The following is a 20,121-nucleotide window of genomic DNA, read 5'->3' on the forward strand; positions in this document are numbered from 1 at the left end:
CTTATGTTCATACAAATATTTACACGTTAAATTTGCTGAAAATAAATGCAATTGACAGTGAGAGGACGTTTCTTTTTTTGCTGAGTTTATGATTCAAGCCGATGACTCATTTTAAATCACATAATGGTGAGTCTTAAAACCAACCCCATCTAATAATCTATTCTTTGGACAATAGATTATGTTTTGTCCTTAGTGGCTACACTGATCCTTCCATAGAGATTGACTCCGTTTGTTTTGAAACTCATTCCCATCTATGACTAGATTTTCTTCACCTTCTCTCTACACTCCCCAGATGCCCACTACCATGAAAACCAATCTGCTTCACCACATCAGGACAGAAAGTCAACATCCTCCCCATCCCCCACACCTTGACATTTCTAGATATGGAGTAGAGGGAGAAGTGAGAGACAGTGGAATATCAAAATTAGGAAGGAGCAGTAAGGAATATTTCCTATGCAAACTAAGAGCAGGACAAAAAGCATCTAGACAAGCAACAGGTTTGCTAACCGTTCTCCTTCTCCTCTCCGATGCACTTGCTGATAGACTCTGGGAGGCCGAGGCTGGCTGCGGTGGGCATGGGCCCCAGGAGGGAGGCCAGTGATGGGCCTCTGCGTGGTGGTCTCTCCTCGTGCCCCTCTCCATCCTCCTCTCCAGAGATCACCTGGTCACACAGCTCCTTATTGAGGTGCTGGGCCACAGCCTTTAGCTCCTCGTCCTCCCTCTCCTCCCCATCAGGAAGAGATATTTCATCGTCCTCTTCCTCCTGGGGGCCTAGGAGAGGTGGAAAGAAAGAGCAAGACATCCAAATAAAATCCTATAAATCCTACATGCAATGACATTTCTTAATTAAACTGATAAAAACGAAATGATGCAGAGAACAAGTAAAGAGACTGACATTGCATTTCAAGGCAGATTGATTTAGTCACTGTTGTGGCTGATTATGAGAATAATTCAAACTGTATGACATCTGTGTTTTCAATTAAGTCAAGAGTCCTTCATGTAGTTATGGGTGAATCTATCAACCCGGCTAATGAGACAAAGCACCTTATAAAAGAGGCACCTGGTTTAATTCTACGGTACCATCAAGCTGTCAAAGTATCATCATGACGACAGCCCTCTTAGTGTTGATAAAAGCCCAGTGTGTGTGTGTGTGTGTGTGTGTTATAATTGTGATTCCCAGGCCAGGCAGAGGAGCAACAGGCCTACATCACGCTGACAGACAGCCAGCCAGCGGCCCCTCTACAGAGGGCGTGCAGAGATTAAGAATGAAATGCAACACAATCAGCTAGGGGGGCACAGATGGTTGGAGGGGGTTTAGCGCATCACAGTTAGATGGCAAATGTGCGTCATCATAACATTCTCATTTGCACTGAGTGAACAAATTTATTTTTTTCCCTGAGTATTTAGATAAATGGAAGTTTCAGGCTCTAGCGACAGACTGGCAGCATAGTGAGATAGGACCCCCTGGGAGGGGAGGAGGTGTAACTAGAGAACTTGCATGGCTGCTGAGCGCGACCCCTGTGTCGTACCAGGTTTTGCACAGGAGGCGTACATCCCTCTCAACTTGGGCCGGCTCTGCTCCAGCTCCATCTCAATCTCATCTTGGTACTCATGGATTTCACCTGTTGAGATAAAATCCAGAAAACTCTGTAAAGTCAGAGTGGAGTCGGCAATCTTTGTACATTTTTTTATTATTTTTTTAAAGAGTTGGTTGGCACTTGACTAGACATTTTTCATAACCGTACCTTGAACATCATCAATCTTCTTCTCCAATTCTTCCTCAAGCTAGAAGGATAAATAAATAAATATCAGGGTGTGAATGTAAAAAACAGCAGTGCCATATTGAGACAAATCACCAGTTAAAACATAGGACAAGATAAATAAGGTGGTATCCTTCCTGCAGTTCCTCACCAGCTTCATTCTTTTCTTCCTCTGGCCAGCGATGAAAGAGGGCGGGTCACACTCCTGGTCAAGATCCACTTTCATAAATTCCTCAATGGTCAGCTGGCTGGTGGGCGTGTCCTCAAACTCATTCAATCTGAACCATGAGAAGGAAAAGATTCAGCATACTCTTCATATAGATGACAGAGAACATGCCAGGCTAATCCTATTTCATTTGGAAGATGCTGTAATGTGCTTTTCAAGCAGCGCTCACCTCTTTCGTAGTGTGGCCTCGCACACCTTCACTACACTAATGATTTCTTTGATGGTACGGCGGAACTCGTGCATGCGAGCAGCAACCAACAGGGCTGAGAACAAAAACACACACAAGTGAAATACTCCGTCACAGAAACAAACATTGCCGACAAGTTTAATATGCACATACATTTTCCAATTTACCTACCAATTGTTGTAATATTCACGTTATAATAATCTATTAATGTTGGTAGAACATGTAGCGCTTGCAATGCCAGGTTTGTCGTTTCAATTCCCACGAGGGAACAGTGTGAAAATGAATGCACTCACTCTGGATACGAGCGTCTTCTAAATTACTAAAATGTAAATAATCTAAGCCATTAGATAAATCATCAATTCAGTAGTACTGTAACCCATGTTTTATGTAACTGACAGTAGCAAGGTCTGTTTGAAGATGGATGTAATGTTCTGTTCTTACGCAAGTACTTGGAATGGTCTTCGTTGTTTCAGTAGCCTGCTTTTAGAAATCCCATTGTCTCACACACACATTCACTTAATATTGAGTAACAAGTTCTAAACTTCTCTTTCCTCTATGTAAGTGAATCCTCTTCATGATTAATGATAAGCAATTCATTCATCTGATATTGCAGCTGAGGAAAAGCAAGAAAGGCAGAAAAGGGGAACCAGGAACATAAATGTCCACATGCCTGGGGAAGTTGGTTCTTCAGTTTCAGGACGTCTTGCCAGTAATACATCTAAGCAGGGAGTGTTCTGTTCAGGTCAAGTAAGTAGGGAACAGACTGTAGTACATTGTCACTAATTGGAGCCTCTGTGGTTACTTATGAGTGTTACCTGTGATTAGGGGGTCACCTATGATCGAAGTTCGCATGATCTGAGCTATGATTACAGATCCCTGTGGTCAGCGATACCAGTTGACATGGTTACCTGTAGTTTCTGTTATTCATGATAAGGACTAGCCTACCTGCGATTGTGGTGGTAACCTGTGGTGTGGTTTACCTGAGCTCATTGTTACCTGCGCCACACAGTCCAGAGGGTCTCCGTCCTGTGTGCATCCAGTCCCTTTTCATCCTCTGCAGCAGTCGCAGTGCTGTCATGGACACCTCATGGTTCTTCTCTCCAAACTCCAGCATGTGGGCAAAGCGAGGGATGTACAGGCAGGGGTCTGGAATGGAAGATTGAGAAACTGAGATCCAAACAGACCAGCAACATTATGCTGATATATGAATTGCAGATGTCTAAATGGTGTACAGCAGGGTACTGTTTACAACTCTGTAGACATTGATCAGAAAGTGATGCGTCTTCTTTAATGAAAAGGTCAATATTATTGGATATACTCATATTATTCCCAGTGGAACACATTGTGACTAATAAGGACGAATACTTCTACACTGCATTTGCAATCCAAACTACCATAACTCCTGCCTTTCCATCATCCGAAGCAAACTAGTGATATTCAATCTCCATCATGTCAATTTAAATGTGTCGTTTCTCCTTTTTATGCACTTTGTGATTATTTTCTGTAATGAAAAGCACTATACAAGTTAAGATTATTACTGTAGAATCAAATGACCCATTTGGCAGTGGCAGTGGCAGAGCCTTCTGTTGGAAAGCTGGAATACATTCAGTTGCCAGACGTTGCATATAAAAATGCCATGAATAAAGCTGACATGATTCCTTATTCTACTTGTCAGGGAGGAATATTTTTCTCTACAAAGAAATAGGCTATATCTGAACGTTCCAAAACGTTGCATCCTGCTGAATGCACTCCGGGTAGAGCAGGCTGCTGGTAATAGGATATGGTAGAAGCCCAACCCCCATCTCCAAATCTAACATGTCTCCTGGGCTGGCTCTAGTCAAGTCTCTACAAAGCAACCTTCAGGAACGGTCCCCTCTAATCTAACGCGCCAACATTCAGCCAAGGTAAACAGAAGTGCGGTCTTCTGCTGTCAAAGCTTTTGCTCGTGGCTTGCATCCAGAGGAAATAAAGTGATGCGGCTGATGTTACTTAAACAATGCAAAACAGGATCAAACAAAGCTCAACTAATTCTGCATGAAACTTTCTCATTTCTGACGAGTGGAGATATTACAAAAGTAAACCAATCGGACATTAAATTACGAATGGTTTAAATCCAAATTAAGCAGTGATTACGCATAGGCTATAATCGGTCATTTAAATACATGTATCATTTACATCAGAAACAAGGACGTGGATATATATTTTTTTGAGTTGGAAATAGAAACAATATTTTCAACTAAGAGTTTAGTTTGTGCGAACTCAGTCCGACGCTTAATGTCCATATTTGGACTTTGCATTGAATTAATGCTGCATTCGTAACCAAGTGGGAATTGACCATATAGGACAGGAACATTTCAATAGAAAAATCCTCCAACTGGTAATTACTAGTTGAGAACTCGTCTATCATCCTGAGCTCCCACTTCTCCTACATGCTAACATCACCTACTAAGGAAATTAGCTTGCACGCCTCCAACTCAATCATTAAGTTTGCGGACGACACCACAGTGGTAGGCTTGATTACCAACAACGAGACGGCCTACAGGGACCCTCAGTGTGGTGTCAGGAAAATAACCTCACACTCAACGTCAACAAAACAAAGGAGATGATTGTGGACTTCAGGCAACAGCAGAGGGAGCACCCCCCTATCCACATCGACGGGACAGTAGTGGAGAGGGTAGTAAGTTTTAAGTTCCTCGGCGTACACATCATGGACAAACTGAATTGGTCCACCCACACAGACATCGTTGTGAAGAAGGCGCAGCAGCACCTCTTCAACCTCAGTAGGAGGCTGAAGAAATTTGGCTTGTCACCAAAAACACAAACTTCTACAGATGCACAATCGAGAGCATCCTGTCGGGCTATATCACCGCCTGGTACGGCAACTGCTCCGCCCACAACCGTAAGGCTCTCCAGAGGATAGTGAGGTCTGCACAACGCATCACCGGGGGCAAACTACCTGCCCTCCAGGACACAGACACCACCCGATGTCACAGGAAGGCCATAAAGATCATCAAGGACAACAACCACCCGAGCCACTGCCTGTTCACCCCGCTATCATCCAGAAGGCGAGGTCAGTACAGGTGCATCAAAGCAGGGACCGAGAGACTGTTAAACAGCCACCAATAACATTGAGTGGCTGCTGCCAACATACTGACTCAACACCAGCCATTTTAATAATGGAAATTGATGTAAAAAATGTATCCCTAGCCACTTTAAACAATTCCACTTAATATAATGTTTACATACCCTATATTACTCATCTCATATGTATATACTGTACTCTATATCATCTAGTGCATCTTTATGTAATACATGTATCACTAGCCACTTTAAACTATGCCACTTTGTTTACATACCCTACATTACTCATGTCATATGTATATACTGTACTCGATACCATCTACTGCATCTTGCCTATGCCGTTCTGTACCATCACTCATTCATATATCTTTATGTACATATTCTTTATCCCTTTAAACTTGTGTGTGTATAAGGTAGTAGTTGTGGAATTGTTAGGTTAGATTACTCGTTGGTTATTACTCCATTGTCGGAACTAGAAGCACAAGCATTTCGCTACACTCGCATTAACATCTGCTGTGACAAATCAAATTTGAGCTTGATAACAGCATTTTCAGCAGTTAAATACAACAAAACATTTATACAAACCAATCTATTAATATGGTATTTTAACTCTAATTTGTTTACAAACACGATAGGTGTACTTTCAAGTTCATGGTTTATATTGCTTGTTGGCCATTAGCCAATTGGCGTTTCTCAATTACTTCATATCACGTGAATGCATCCAACTGGTATTTACGACTTCACAACTGGTAAATTACCACCTCCCACTTAGTTACAAACGCAGCATTAGCGAGAGCTGGTCAGAGGCTTGGAGGAGGCGCTTCTGACGTTGACGGTATGCGTAAATCTGATTTGTTGTTGGCAGCGAGCTGGGCGTCCGAGATGATTATATCAAATAAATAAATAAAAATTCACTGCAACTAAAACGCCAGACCCGACAAATTACAATTCACATCGTATCCACACATCAGCTAAGGAGGAACCCGCGCCTTTTCCTCGTTGATAAGTAGCTTTTGGAGAAAAACAACTGCCAGGATTTGCGCAGGAAAACAGCGAACTCCAAGCGAGCAACGATGATCTGTATTTACCATCAGTACAAAAAGGGAAACAATACGTTTCGGGGAGAGCTGTGGCAATAGAGGATGAAATGAGAAAGGAGTATACTGCTTGAACTTGTTATACAACCTCAATCACTGGACGGATATTTTGTATATTTCTCTTACAATTGATTCGGGGTTCGTAAGACTTCTTAATCGCTGAATTTATGCAACATTTGCATCTAAAGGTCACGATTTGTGTATCAATTGTCAACGCAGATTAATAGTAGATCCTGGAGTTCGTGGTTTATTTTTAGGGAAAGGGCCAACGCTTTGTGTGCCGATGCCAACGGCAGATTGCAGGTTGCTCCATCATGGTCGGATCATGAAGTGTCTGACTTTTTTACTCTTACTTCCAGAAACACTGAAAAAGTCTAAAACGACTGGGAAACACACAAGCAGGTTACCAGTATGCTATGAGATTCTAACCCTGTCCTTGAAGAAGAAGATGGCTGCAGAACTGTACCCTGCGACCAACAACGGTACTACGGTGACCGGTACTGACAAGAAAAGCAATGTGCAGGTCACCCAGTCAACAACTACTGCAACAACACCAACCACCCAGCAAAACATAAACAACAACAACGTCGAACCTCCGAGCTGGCAGTCCTCGCACCCCACGCTACGGGAGAGGTACTCAGTTTCTTACTTATATCAAATTATTTCGATTTAGTTCAAATATGGCTATTGTAAACCAAGTCAATGTCCATAATTGGAATCACACTTTATAATGCTCCATTGTGTAGGGCAGGTTATAATATCGTCATGCAAAAGCCTTTTATGGAATAGCCCAAGTTGTCATATCTTATTGACACATTTCCTCCCTTCTAGGAACGCCTTGATGTTCAACAATGAACTCATGGCCGATATCCATTTCATTGTTGGTCCCTTCGGTGAATCTAAGAAAGTGCCAGCACACAAGGTAAGCTCCCTCTCTATTTGGAGAAATAAGTTGACTTTTCTGAACCATCACGCCTATGATGAGTGACTACTCATGTGTCCGTTTTCTTTCCCTCCAGTATGTGCTGGCAGTGGGTAGCTCGGTCTTCTGTGCCATGTTTTACGGGGATCTTGCAGAGGAGTCGTCCGAAATCCATATCCCAGATGTAGAACCTGCTGCTTTTCTAATTCTGCTGAAGTAAGCCACTCACTCCTCATATTAAACATGACCAGCACAATGTCACTTCAAAATAAATTCAAAGCAAGACACGTGCCAAAATGCTAGATCAAAGGGCACGGGGAGCACTGTAGAGAACTGTAATTGCTTGTTTCTTTGCTCTTTGTTCATCTTGAAACATTTCTCATTCAAAGCCAATGATTTACCCAGAAGGAATAAGCAGTCGAGGATAATTACTTTTTTGTTGATACTATAACAATTTGTCACCCACGTCAATGCAATGAAACGTTGCTGCTTTTTATCCACTTGGGAGAATAGTGGAAGCTGTGCCAAGTCCACATCCTATTTTCCTAGAAGGAATAGCCGTCATGAATTCTCCACATGCTGATTTGCCTTCTTTACTAAACTAGAATCTCATTCTATTCCTCCAATTTGTCCCCTTCAGGTACATGTATAGTGATGCAATAGACCTGGAGGCTGACACCGTGCTGGCCACCCTGTACGCTGCTAAGAAGTACATTGTACCCGCCCTGGCCAAGGCCTGCGTCAGCTTCCTGGAGACTAGCCTGGAGGCCAAGAACGCCTGTGTGCTGCTGTCCCAGAGCCGTCTGTTTGAGGAGCCTGAGCTGACACGGCGCTGCTGGGAGGTGATTGATGCGCAAGCAGAGCTGGCCCTGGGCGCAGAGGGCTTCTGTGAGATTGACCTGCAGACCCTGGAGATCATTCTGCAGAGAGAGACCCTCAACACCAAGGAGGTGGTGGTCTTTGATGCTGTCATGAGTTGGGCCACAGCAGAGTGTAAGAGGCAAGGACTGGGAGAAACCACCCGCAACAAGAGATCTGTCCTGGGCAAGGCACTCTACCTGGTGCGCATCCCCACTATGACCCTGGAAGAGTTCGCCGATGGGGCAGCCCAGTCAGACATCCTGACACTGGAGGAGACACATGACGTCTTCCTGTGGTACACAGCGGCCACCAAGCCCAAATTGGACTTCCCACTGGCACAGAGGCAGGGCCTGGCACCCCAGAAGTGCCACCGCTTCCAGTCGTCAGCCTACCGGAGCAACCAGTGGCGCTACAGGGGCCGCTGTGACAGCATCCAGTTCGCAGTGGACAAGCGGATCTTTATTGCTGGACTGGGCCTGTACGGGTCAAGTGGTGGGAAGGCAGAGTACAGCATCAAGATTGAACTGAAGCGTCAACGGGTGACCCTAGCACAGAACCTGACCAAGTTTGTATCAGACGGATCAAGCAGTACATTTTCTGTATGGTTTGAAAACCCGGTTCAGGTGGAGCAGGATGTCTTCTATACGGTGAGTGCCGTGCTGGACGGGAATGAGCTGAGCTATTTCGGCCAGGAGGGCATGACAGAGGTACAGTGTGGAAAAGTGACATTTCAGTTCCAGTGCTCCTCGGACAGTACCAACGGGACTGGGGTGCAGGGAGGACAGATCCCAGAGCTGGTATTCTATGCATAAACTGAACTGGTCATAACGGACAAGTAGAGGACATATGGACTTACATCCATGTGTTTAAGCCTTCTAAATAATGTAGCATTAAGACACTACGGTATGTCACTAAACAAAATACTATTTTTAAGTGAAGGAATGCTGTTATTTATTTTAAACGTATTTTAATTATTAACTGCAAAAAGCAGTCCCTTGTAAAAAGTCGTATTGCACTTGTGGACAGCCTCTGCAATGTTTTTTTTTTTGTACATAAAGTACAGTTATATGGTTTGCAGCTTGATGCTGATCAACCTGATGTTCTGTGCGAGAGCTTATGAACCTGCAGAAAATCATAAAAGTTATGCGAGATAAGCCACAGATGTTGCTGCTCATCATTATATAACTCGCTTGCATGTGTAAAATTTGTTTGAGGGGTTATTTTGTTGTTAGAGCACCCTCTAGGTACACAGATGAGTGCTACAGGCAGGTTGGTAAAAGTGATGTGGTCAAACCTTCATGACGCCTTTGTTGGAGCAAAGTCACTAATTTGACCACTATTAATAAGTGGTAAATCGGTTTGGTTCTCAGTAGCAAGACAACACTTAAAACAACAGCATTTCTCCAAAAAAGACATTCAAAAGTATGGTTCTTTGTTTACAATAACACAGGGACTATTGCAGGGAGACGGTAGGTACCTATGGCGGGGGCATTGATGCAGAGCTCTCTGGCCAGGACTAAGAAGGTTCTACCCAGGACGTAAACATTTACCTGAGGGAGGGAAAAGAGAATTAAGAGCAGAAATACATGAGGGTAGTGCAACTTTCACTGAAACCCACCCTGTCAAGTCCACAATGTCCTCATAACATGATCCAGAGTTACTTAACAATTGAGTAGCTCGTGATCAAATCTGGTCTAGTAAGTGTAACTCAATGCTAAACTGGCGTACTATCTAGAAAGCCCACCGATTCTCCAGAACAGGGGCAGACTAAAGCTCTAGTTTGATCTCCGACCATCTCATTCTTTCCGGCTAACGCTCCAGACCTTAGGGCAGCGTTTCCCAAACAAGTCCTGGGGCCCACCCTGGGTGCAGGTTTTGGTTCTTAACCCTAGCACTACACAGCAGATTCATAGCTTGATGAGTTGATGGGAGGTGAGTCACAATGCATTCCCGTGGGAGAGGAGGGCAGTGATCACTGGCCTGGGTGGGGCACCACAAACTGTGGATTTGTGGAATATCTACCCATAGCACACTGATCCTTGACCGGATAGCACACTCCTACCCTTCAAATACCAGGGGGGGGGTCAGCTCTTCCAAGGACAGCTGAGAGCATAAAAATACAACTGACCAGCTGTGTCTGAGAAATGTCCCTCCACCCTAACACTGACTTTATACACAGAAAAAATGTGGGCCTATATTTATACAGTCCTTGGCTTTAGTTAAAAAGCTCAACATACTGCATAAGCCAACTTCCATCTTGTTGGATGTTATATCATGGTCAGTGTGGGATTGTGTATACTTAAAAAATAAAAAGAAACATTGATGTATCGGACTGTTCAATTATATTTCAGAAGAGGTTTTTATTAATAAAACATATTTAAAAAAAGGCTAAATGTCAACGTCGTGGTGCAAACACTCAGCGAGTTGAAAAAAGATGGAGAAAAATTAGTGTAGGCCTACTCATTGGAAACTCACCTGCAGGAGGTCACTGAGGTCAAGCAGCATGTCTGTAAAGGGGGGGGGGTTAAATCAAAACCACAGGATAGTACACAATTACATAATTTGGGTTTCCATTCTCTGCAAATGGTACAGCCAAGTGTGTTTGTTATTTTCAATAAAAAGTATTTCAAACTTCCTAACCAGCATTCATTAATACAATATTAGACATTAGAATATGAAATACATTTTCAGGATCATTTCTGGTGCAGCCAACAGTGTACATTAATTTAACGTGTCACCTCAGGCCAGCAGCATTTCTACATACACTGAGCAACAGCTTCTGGAGAATCAGCCACCCCCTTTAACCTCTGAACCCCCCCCCCCCTCCAGGGGCAGGTAAAGTGGATTAGCGACAACCCTTTTTAAAAAGCCTCACAATGGGTTTATGGTCACCACTGAAATGGAAAAGATAATCATACAGTCTCGATATGAGATTACAGACAAGTCATCATAATGATGAAAACAAGTCCCTCTGTGCAGCTGATTTTCTCAGAGATAACAGTTGCCACAAGAATCCTGTTTTACCATTTCAGTAGTATGGGGAAGGAGGGAGGTTTCTTCCTAGCCCTGCATGTAAAACATGTGGAGTTTTCATTTTGACGTGAATACTTGGCTGTAATTCATCAAGGTCATGAATGTGACCATAACCTGGCCCTTCCCAACAACAGCACCTGTGGGAATGATCCCATTAAATGTATTAACTAGCATTTAATTGAGGGGCCCCTGAGCAATCATTGCAAATATCCAGATGTCCCTTCACTGAGCGCCATGCCATTTCAGCTGCTAGACACTGAACAATGTTTGCCTCTTGATTCCTTTCTCTCTACTCCTCATTCCAGTCCTCTGTGAAAGTTCTACAGATCGTTTTCCCCAACTGTGGAAAAAGGAAGTGGAGTGGAGCCATGGTTACTTTATCCAACCCTCACCCACGACCCACATAAACAATGTAATGGGGAAAGGCTTTGCTCTGCTCCCTCCATCCTCTTGTTCTAGCAGATAAAACTGTCCCCTGCCCTTCCTGTGAAACCACCGGCTGTTACATAACCACATCATACTCAGTCAATGACAGGAAACGATAAACCAACAGCCGTACAAATGGGATATAAAAAGCTGATCTGCTTAACATTAGGACAGTACAGAATTGGGTATTGAGTGAAACACATGATCACAAGTCATGTCGAAAATGACTACAACTCCTGGAGATTGATGCTACAGCTACATATATACACTACATACAGTGCATTCTAGGGCTGTCCCCGACTAAAAAAAAAAAATCTTAGTCGACCAAGAGTCATCTGTTCTTTCAACCAATTGATTGGTTGATATTTTTAAATGTGTATTTTTCCATATATTGACACATCCTGTGTTTTAACTTCTTGGTGACATGGGGGCAGTATTGAGTAGCTTGGATGAATAAGGTGCCCAGAATAAACTGCTTGCTACTCTGTCCCAGATGGTAACATATGAATATTATTAGTAGTATTAGATAGAAAACACTGAAGTTTCTAAAACTGTTTGAATGAGGTCTGTGAGTATAACAGAGTATAACAAATCCAACCAGGAAGTGGGAAATCTGAGGCTTGTAGTTAAAAAAAAAACTGAGCCCCTATTGCAGACACAGCGAGATTGGTTACGTTGCACTTCCTAAGGCTTCCACTAGATGTCAACCGTCTTTTGAAACTTGAATGAGGATTCTACTATAAAGGAGGGGCTCATAAAAGCAGTTTGAGTAAGTGGTCTGGCAGAGAGCCTCGGTCTCATGACGCGCGGTCACGAGAGAGCTCTCGTTCCATTGCATTTCAGACAGGAATTCTCCAGTTGGAACATTGATGTTTTATGTTAAAAACATCCTAAAAATGGATTCCATACTTAGTTTGGCATGTTTCTACTGGTTGTAACGGAACTTTTTGAACTTTTCATCCGACGTTCGGCGCGACCTGAACCCGCTTTTGGATTTGTGTACCAAACGCCCTAACAAAAGAAGCTATTTGGACATAAATGGACATTATCGAACAAATCAAACATTTATGGTGGAACGGGGATTCCTGGGAGTGCATTCTGATGAAGATAAAAAAAGGTAAGTGAATATTTACAATGCAATTTGAGTAATGTTGACTACCCAATATGGCAGATATCTTTTTGGCTACTTTGTTGTCTAAAGGCTGTACTTATTATTGCATGGTTTGCTTTCTCCGTAAAGTTTTTAACAAATCTGACACAGCAGTTGCATTAAGGAGAAGTTTATCTAAAGTTCCATGTATAACAGTCGTATCTTTATCAATATTTATTATGAGTATTTCTCTAATTTGATGTGGCTCTCTGCACAATCACTGCATGTTTTAGACCTACTGAAAGTAACGCGCCAATGTAAACTCAGATTTTTTTATATAAATATGAACTTTATCAAACAAAACATACATGTATTGTGTAACATGAAGTCCTATGAGTGTCATCTGATGAAGATCATCAAAAGGTTAGTGATTCATTTTTATCTCTATTTCTGCTTTTTGTGACTCTCTTTGACTAGAAAAATGGCTGTGTTTTTCTGTGGCTTGGTGGTGACCTAACATAATAATTTGTGTTGCTTTCGCTGTAAAGCCTTTTTGAAATCAGACACTGTGGTTTGATTAACGAGAATTTTATCTTTAAAATGGTGTAACATACTTGTATGCTTGAGGAATTTTAATTATGAGATTTTTGTTGTTTTGAATTTGGCGCCCTGCACTTTTGGCGAGGGGTTCCGCTAGACAGGTTAATCAAATCAACTATATTCACATTCACTATATTGTCTGATGCTTTAAGCATACAGTTTGATTAATTGATTTGATTGTGCTGGGCCGGGCTCAGACTTGCTGCGTTGTAAAAAAGAAAAAAAAAAGACTGACTGGCACCCGTTGTCTCGCTCCCCTCCCTGCTGCAGCGACCACCAAAGACCAAAGTGTTTATCGTGCTGTCCTTGTTGCTGAAGATGCAATATAATTACGGCCATTTCTGACTAAAAGGTTCTGTTACCGAAATTCCTAATTTGTTTAGGAAAAACTCTATTCTCTCAACCCTTGCTCTTTCTGTGACACGTATGCATTGCATGCACGTGTCCAAAGACCTATTCACACAGGACTAGTATTACTAGAACGTTGGTTATGGAATTATTACTCAAAAATGTCAGTTATTCCAGAAGATGATTCGTATGGGGTTTTTTTTCTTCCCAAACTGCCCCCTGTAATTCTTTCTTTTCTGGAGGTTTTTATTCTAGGCGTGAAGATACAGTATTTCAACATGTCAAGGTGATAGGGCCACACTGATAACTCAAGCTTGGTTCCCAAGTTTCTAAATCATACCAAACCATCTCCTCACTCTGCAGCTGCCTCCGGAATTGTTCTCAACACCAATATGCTGGTTAACTTTGCTATTATGCACAAAGCAACATGGTCTAGGCGCCAATTCAACAGCGACTGATGTGTTTCAGAACCGTGGACATCGAACTCTATCCAACGAAAACGCATGTTATAAAATAAATCTTCAATTTTATTAGTGTTGCACCATTGTTCTTTTGTAATATAACCATATACAATTTCAGTAGCCCATCTTAGACTGGACTGTTCCATTCCCACGACCTTCACAATGGATCAGTCAACAGCGCGAATCAGACATATCTTGTACACCATGAGAGAATATATATTTATTTTTGCTCCTGCTCGACTAAAAACGTTTGAATGCACTGGGGTCAGCCCTGGTACATTCGGAAAGTATTCAGACCCCTTCCCTTTTTCCACATTTTGTTACGTTACAGCCCGATTCTAAAATGGATTCAATTGTTTCCCCCCCTCAATCTACACACAACACCCCATAATGACAAAGCAAAAACAGTTTAATTTAAAAAATATATATTTTAGAGTAAGGCTGTAACGTAACAACAATGGGCAAAAAGGGAAGGAGTCTGAATAGTTTTCAAATACACTGTGGACAAGAAGTATGCTGACAAGAAGTATGTGGACACCCCTTCAAATAAGTGGATTTGGCTATTTCAGCCACACCATTTGCGGACAGGTGTATAAAATTGAGCAAACAGCCATGCCATCTCCAAAGACAAACATAGGCAGTAGAATGGCCTTACTGAAGAGTTCAGTGACTTTCGACGTGGCACGGTCATAGGATGCCACCTTTCCAACAAGTCAGCTCGTCAAATTTCTGTCCCGGTCAATTGTAAGTGCTGTTATTGTGAAGTGGAAACATCTAGGAGCATCAACGGCACAGCCGATAAGTGGTAGGCCACACAAGCTCACAAAACTGGACCGCTGAAACACGTAGCAGGGTAAAAATGGTCTGTCATCATTTACATTTACATTTAAGTCATTTAGCAGACGCTCTTATCCAGAGCGACTTACAAATTGGTGCATTCACCTTATGACATCCAGTAGAACAGTCACTTTACAATAGTGCATCTAAATCTTAAAGGGGGGGGGTGAGAAGGATTACTTATCCTATCCTAGGTATTCCTTAAAGAGGTGGGGTTTCAGGTATCTCCGGAAGGTGGTGATTGACTCCGCTGTCCTGGCGTCGTGAGGGAGTTTGTTCCACCATTGGGGGGCCAGAGCAGCGAACAGTTTTGACTGGGCTGAGCGGGAACTGTACTTCCTCAGTGGTAGGGAGGCGAGCAGGCCAGAGGTGGATGAACGCAGTGCCCTTGTTTGGGTGTAGGGCCTGATCAGAGCCTGGAGGTACTGAGGTGCCGTTCCCCTCACAGCTCCGTAGGCAAGCACCATGGTCTTGTAGCAGATGCGAGCTTCAACTGGAAGCCAGTGGAGAGAGCGGAGGAGTGGGGTGACGTGAGAGAACTTGGGAAGGTTGAACACCAGACGGGCTGCGGCGTTCTGGATGAGTTGTAGGGGTTTAATGGCACAGGCAGGGAGCCCAGCCAACAGCGAGTTGCAGTAATCCAGACGGGAGATGACAAGTGCCTGGATTAGGACCTGCGCCGCTTACTGTGTGAGGCAGGGTCGTACTCTGCGGATGTTGTAGAGCATGAACCTACAGGAACGGGCCACCGCCTTGATGTTGGTTGAGAACGACAGGGTGTTGTCCAGGATCACGCCAAGGTTCTTAGCGCTCTGGGAGGAGGACACAATGGAGTTGTCAACCGTGATGGCGAGATCATGGAACGGGCAGTCCTTCCCGGGAGGAAGAGCAGCTCCGTCTTGCCGAGGTTCAGCTTGAGGTGGTGATCCGTCATCCACACTGATATGTCTGCCAGACATGCAGAGATGCGATTCGCCACCTGGTCATCAGAAGGGGGAAAGGAGAAGATTAATTGTGTGTCGTCTGCATAGCAATGATAGGAGAGACCATGTGAGGTTATGACAGAGCCAAGTGACTTGGTGTATAGCGAGAATAGGAGAGGGCCTAGAACAGAGCCCTGGGGGACACCAGTGGTGAGAGCGCGTGGTGAGGAGACAGATTCTCGCCACGCCACCTGGTAGGAGCGACCTGTCAGGTAGGACGCAATCCAAGCGTGGGCCGCGCCGGAGATGCCCAACTCGGAGAGGGTGGAGAGGAGGATCTGATGGTTCACAGTATCGAAGGCAGCCGATAGGTCTAGAAGGATGAGAGCAGAGGTGAGAGAGTTAGCTTTAGCAGTGCGGAGCGCCTCCGTGATACAGAGAAGAGCAGTCTCAGTTGAATGACTAGTCTTGAAATCTGACTGATTTGGATCAAGAAGGTCATTCTGAGAGAGATAGCGGGAGAGCTGGCCAAGGACGGCACGTTCAAGAGTTTTGGAGAGAAAAGAAAGGGATACTGGTCTGTAGTTGTTGACATCGGAGGGATCGAGTGTAGGTTTTTTCAGAAGGGGTGCAACGGTCCTCACTACCGAGTTCCAAACTGCCTCTGGAAGCAACGTCAGCAAAATAACTGTTCATCGGGAGCTTAATGAAATAGGTTTCCATGACTGAGCAGCTGCACACAAGCCTAAGATCACCATGTGCAATGCCAAGTGTTGGCTGGAGTAGTGTAAAGCTCGATGACATTGGAGCAGTGGAAACGCGTTCTCTGGAGTGATGAATCACGCTTAATCATCTGGCAGGCCGATAAATGATTCTGGGTTTGGCGGATGCCAGGAGAACGCTACCTGTTCGAATGCATAGTGACAACTGTAAAGTTTGGTGGAGGAGGAATAGTAGTCTGGGGCTGTTTTTCATGGTTCGGGCTAAGCCCCTTAGTTCCAGTGAAGGGAACTCTTAATGCTACAGCATCCAATTACATTCTAGACAACTCTATGCTTCCAACTGTGTGGCAACAGTTTGGGAACGGCCCTTTCCTGTATCAGCATGACGATACCCCGCCCCATGCACAAAGCAAGGTGCATACAGAAATGGTTTGTCGAGATTGATGTGGAAGAACTTGACTGGCCTGCACAGAGCCCTGACCTCAACCCCATTGGGATTAATTGGAACGCCAACTAATCAACAACATCAGTGCCCGACCTCACTAATTGTCTTGTGGCTGAATGGAAGCAAGTCTCCACAGCAAATGTTCCAACATCTAGGGAAAGCCTTCCCAGAAGAGTGGAGGCTGTTATACCAGCAAAGGGGGGGGGGACCAACTCCATATTAATGCCCATGAGTTTGGAATGAGATGTTTGACGAGCAGGTGTCCACATACTTTTGGTCGTATAGTGTATAATGGTAACAACTATTTGGTTGTAGAATAAACATTTTGCATTCCCCTTTTTTCAAATCAACCCCTTCCCTCCCTCTGTTACTCCACCACCCCTCTCTGCAGTGTGTAAGGATACGAGGTGTTCCTTCCGTTCTGCAGACCAGGTAGAGGCATGCGGCCACCACGTGGGCCACCCTTCGACCCCGTGTCAGGCGTTTACATACGGCCATCTTGTAGAAGTTGAAGGCTGTGTCCAGGCAGTGCTGGTTCAGCTGCAGCTGGTGGCCCAGTGTGTTGATCTGACGTCTCCCTGGAGACAAACACAGACATGTTATTACACACAGTTCGAAGTCGTACACACTCAGACGCACAATCATATGCACTTAAGACATATAATAAACAGAGTAGACAAAGATCCACACACGACAGGGATTGCAATTACCCTGACGTTCAGTTCAGGTGTTTCGAAATCAGTGTGTCCTTTGCTCTCCTGATTAACTTTGCATGAAAACACTCAGACATTATACACAATCAGATGTCCCAGTGAATACACACAGGTACTCGTAAGATGTGTGTGGCAAACTACTGCTGATGAGGTAATGCAACATCTTAGTGATTAAATATTCCCCCTGCTTTGCTAAACAGATTGCTTCAGATTATAGGGCAGCCACACATCACCAGCATTACTCATACCTAGGGTTGCACATTTTGGGGAATATTCAGAGGTGGAAACTTTCTGTAGGAATATATGCAAATTAATATTACTACCATTTAAAATGTAGATTTTTTTTGCATTGGATATATTTACCATATAACATTGAGTCAGAAACATAAACTGTTTACCTAATAAGTAGACAATTTCAAATTATTAAATCCTGCCAATAGAAATAAAAAACGTTTAGTTACAAATTGAACTTAAATGAGTTGACTTCACATGGGAGGATTTCACTGAACAACAAAAGGGAATATTGAATGATCCCAAATGACCCATCTCCCAAAAACATTTTCAACATACATCTGTAAAATGATAGTCTAGAAACTAAAGCTTTGGTTGTCTTCCTCTCAGGCTTCCATGTCTTCTCCCTGGATCTCCTCAATGTCCACCTCTTGAACATCAGACTCTGAGGCTTCATCTTCACTGTCACTTTCCAACCTTGAGGATGGCTCGTTGTCAGGCTCAAAAAGCCTCAAATTTGCCCAGATGGCCACCAATTTTTCAACCCTTGTATTGGTCAGCCTGTTGTGTGCTTTGGTGTGTGTGTTCCCAAACAAGGACCAGTTGCGCTCTGAGGGCAGAAGTCAGGCAGAAGTCTTCACGCTTTTTGATGCATTTCAGAACTGCAGTTTCCTCTGCTTGGAGCAACAGTGAAGTGGGCAGGGCAGTACAGATGTCTTCTCTTACATCTGCAAGCAGAGTCTGAACATCAGACAGGATGGCATTGTATCCCTCAATCCGTGCAATGGCTACTGCTATAGGTTTCAGGAGTTTCAGGCTGCTTACCACTCCCTCCCGAAATGCATCATCCAGGAGGATCCTCTTGATGGGCCTGTCCATATCGGCAGACTGTGATATGGCCATTTCTTGGAGAGACTCCTTCCCCCCAAGAGACTCCTTCCCCTCCAACACCCCAATGGGTGTTGCTGGGCAGCTTCAATGTGGTGCTCTTATTCTTCTCACTTTGCTTGGTGAGGTAGATTGCTGCTATAACTTGATGACCCTTCACATACCTAACCATTTCCAAGGCTCTCTTGTAGAGTGTGTCCATTGTTTTCAATGCCATGATGTCCTTGAACAACAGATTCAATGCATGAGCAGCACAGCCAATGGGTGTGATGTGTGGGTAGGACTCCACTTTAGACCAAGCATCCTTCATGTTCACAGCATTGTCTGTCACCAGTGCTAATACCTTCTGTGGTCCAACGTCATTGATGACTGCATTCAGCTCATCTGCAATGTAGAGACCCGTGTGTCGGTTGTCCCTTGTAGAATACTGGTTGAAGGGTGGAGATGAAGTTAATTTTCTCTTCCCCAAGAACAATTGACCACCCATCAGAGATGACTGCAATCCTGTCTGCTTTCTCTATGATTTGCTTGACCTTCACACCTTCAACTCTGCATTCAGCAAATGAGTAGGTCAAGCATGTCTGGTTGGAGCTGTGTATGCTGGGTGAAGAACATTCAGAAATCTCTTCCAATACACATTGCCTGTGAGCATCAGAGGTGAACCAGTTGCATACACAGCTCGAGCAAGACATTCATCAGCATTTCTCTGACTACGTTCCGCCATTGAGTAAAAAAAAAAACTTGTTTCCAGGAGGATCATGAGTTTTTGCTATGGATAAGGTGTCTGAATCATCTTTTTCACCTCAAATAGAAGTAGGGTGACTTTTGTCAGAGGTTGCTTGTTGTGAGTGCTGAGGGAACTTTATGCATTTGGCCAGATGATTCTGCATCTTTGTTGCATTCTTCACATATGATTTGGCAAAGTATTTTCAAATGTACACAGCTTTTCCTCCTACATTAGCTGCAGTGAAATGCATCCACACATCAGATAGGGTCTGTGGCATTTTCCTGTAAAGATTAGAAAACTATTTATATTTAAGTAGTTAGATTAAACAACTCCTTTGTAAGATAACTGTTTTAAAATGAAACATGTATGGAAACAGGTGAATTAACACTCAGTTAGCAGGCTCAAGCAAGCTAAAAACCCACATTGTAGCCAAAACTAACTAGCAGAAATTGTTAACAAGTTAGATATGATTTAAACATACTTTGCTATAGGCTACTATTTATTATTATTATTATATTATTATTACTAGTTAACAAAAACTCA

General features: G+C 43.6%; 2 protein-coding genes across 3 annotated transcripts in view; one reads left to right on the forward strand and one right to left on the reverse strand.

The window, feature by feature from the left end:
- brf1a (BRF1 RNA polymerase III transcription initiation factor subunit a) overlaps positions 1-20,121 on the reverse strand; it is a 64,087-nt gene that overhangs the window by 35,594 nt on the left and 8,372 nt on the right. Inside the window, exons 4-12 of the mRNA XM_046366994.1 lie at positions 17,424-17,597; positions 10,610-10,641; positions 9,612-9,684; positions 3,170-3,319; positions 2,156-2,249; positions 1,912-2,038; positions 1,746-1,785; positions 1,530-1,622; positions 508-771 (exon numbers count right to left, since the gene is read on the reverse strand). Of these exons, the coding sequence (XP_046222950.1) occupies positions 508-771; positions 1,530-1,622; positions 1,746-1,785; positions 1,912-2,038; positions 2,156-2,249; positions 3,170-3,319; positions 9,612-9,684; positions 10,610-10,641; positions 17,424-17,597 (1,047 nt within the window). The remainder of the gene's footprint in view (positions 1-507; positions 772-1,529; positions 1,623-1,745; positions 1,786-1,911; positions 2,039-2,155; positions 2,250-3,169; positions 3,320-9,611; positions 9,685-10,609; positions 10,642-17,423; positions 17,598-20,121) is intronic.
- On the forward strand, positions 6,137-10,768 carry LOC124046536 (BTB/POZ domain-containing protein 6-B-like). 2 transcript variants are annotated; one of them, XM_046366996.1, is made up of 5 exons: positions 6,139-6,489; positions 6,711-6,984; positions 7,183-7,273; positions 7,371-7,489; positions 7,914-10,768. In XM_046366996.1, exons 2-5 carry the CDS (start codon positions 6,800-6,802, stop codon positions 8,944-8,946), a joined length of 1,428 nt encoding a protein of 475 aa, XP_046222952.1. In that variant the 5' UTR covers positions 6,139-6,489; positions 6,711-6,799; the 3' UTR covers positions 8,947-10,768. The 2 variants fall into 2 exon arrangements, with proteins under 2 accessions (XP_046222951.1, XP_046222952.1); XM_046366995.1 differs by having other exon boundaries at positions 6,137-6,984.

Source organism: Oncorhynchus gorbuscha, linkage group LG10 (assembly GCF_021184085.1).
Source record: "Oncorhynchus gorbuscha isolate QuinsamMale2020 ecotype Even-year linkage group LG10, OgorEven_v1.0, whole genome shotgun sequence".
Classification (NCBI taxonomy): Eukaryota; Metazoa; Chordata; class Actinopteri; order Salmoniformes; family Salmonidae; genus Oncorhynchus; species Oncorhynchus gorbuscha.

Coding starts and splice junctions, on each gene's coding strand:
- LOC124046536 (XM_046366995.1), top strand. CDS start 6,635: ATGCCAACGGCAGATTGCAGGTTGCTCCATCATGGTCGGATCATGAAG. Junction 6,985..7,182: donor CACCCCACGCTACGGGAGAG/GTACTCAGTTTC, acceptor CCTCCCTTCTAG/GAACGCCTTGATGTTCAACA. Junction 7,490..7,913: donor GCTTTTCTAATTCTGCTGAA/GTAAGCCACTCA, acceptor TGTCCCCTTCAG/GTACATGTATAGTGATGCAA.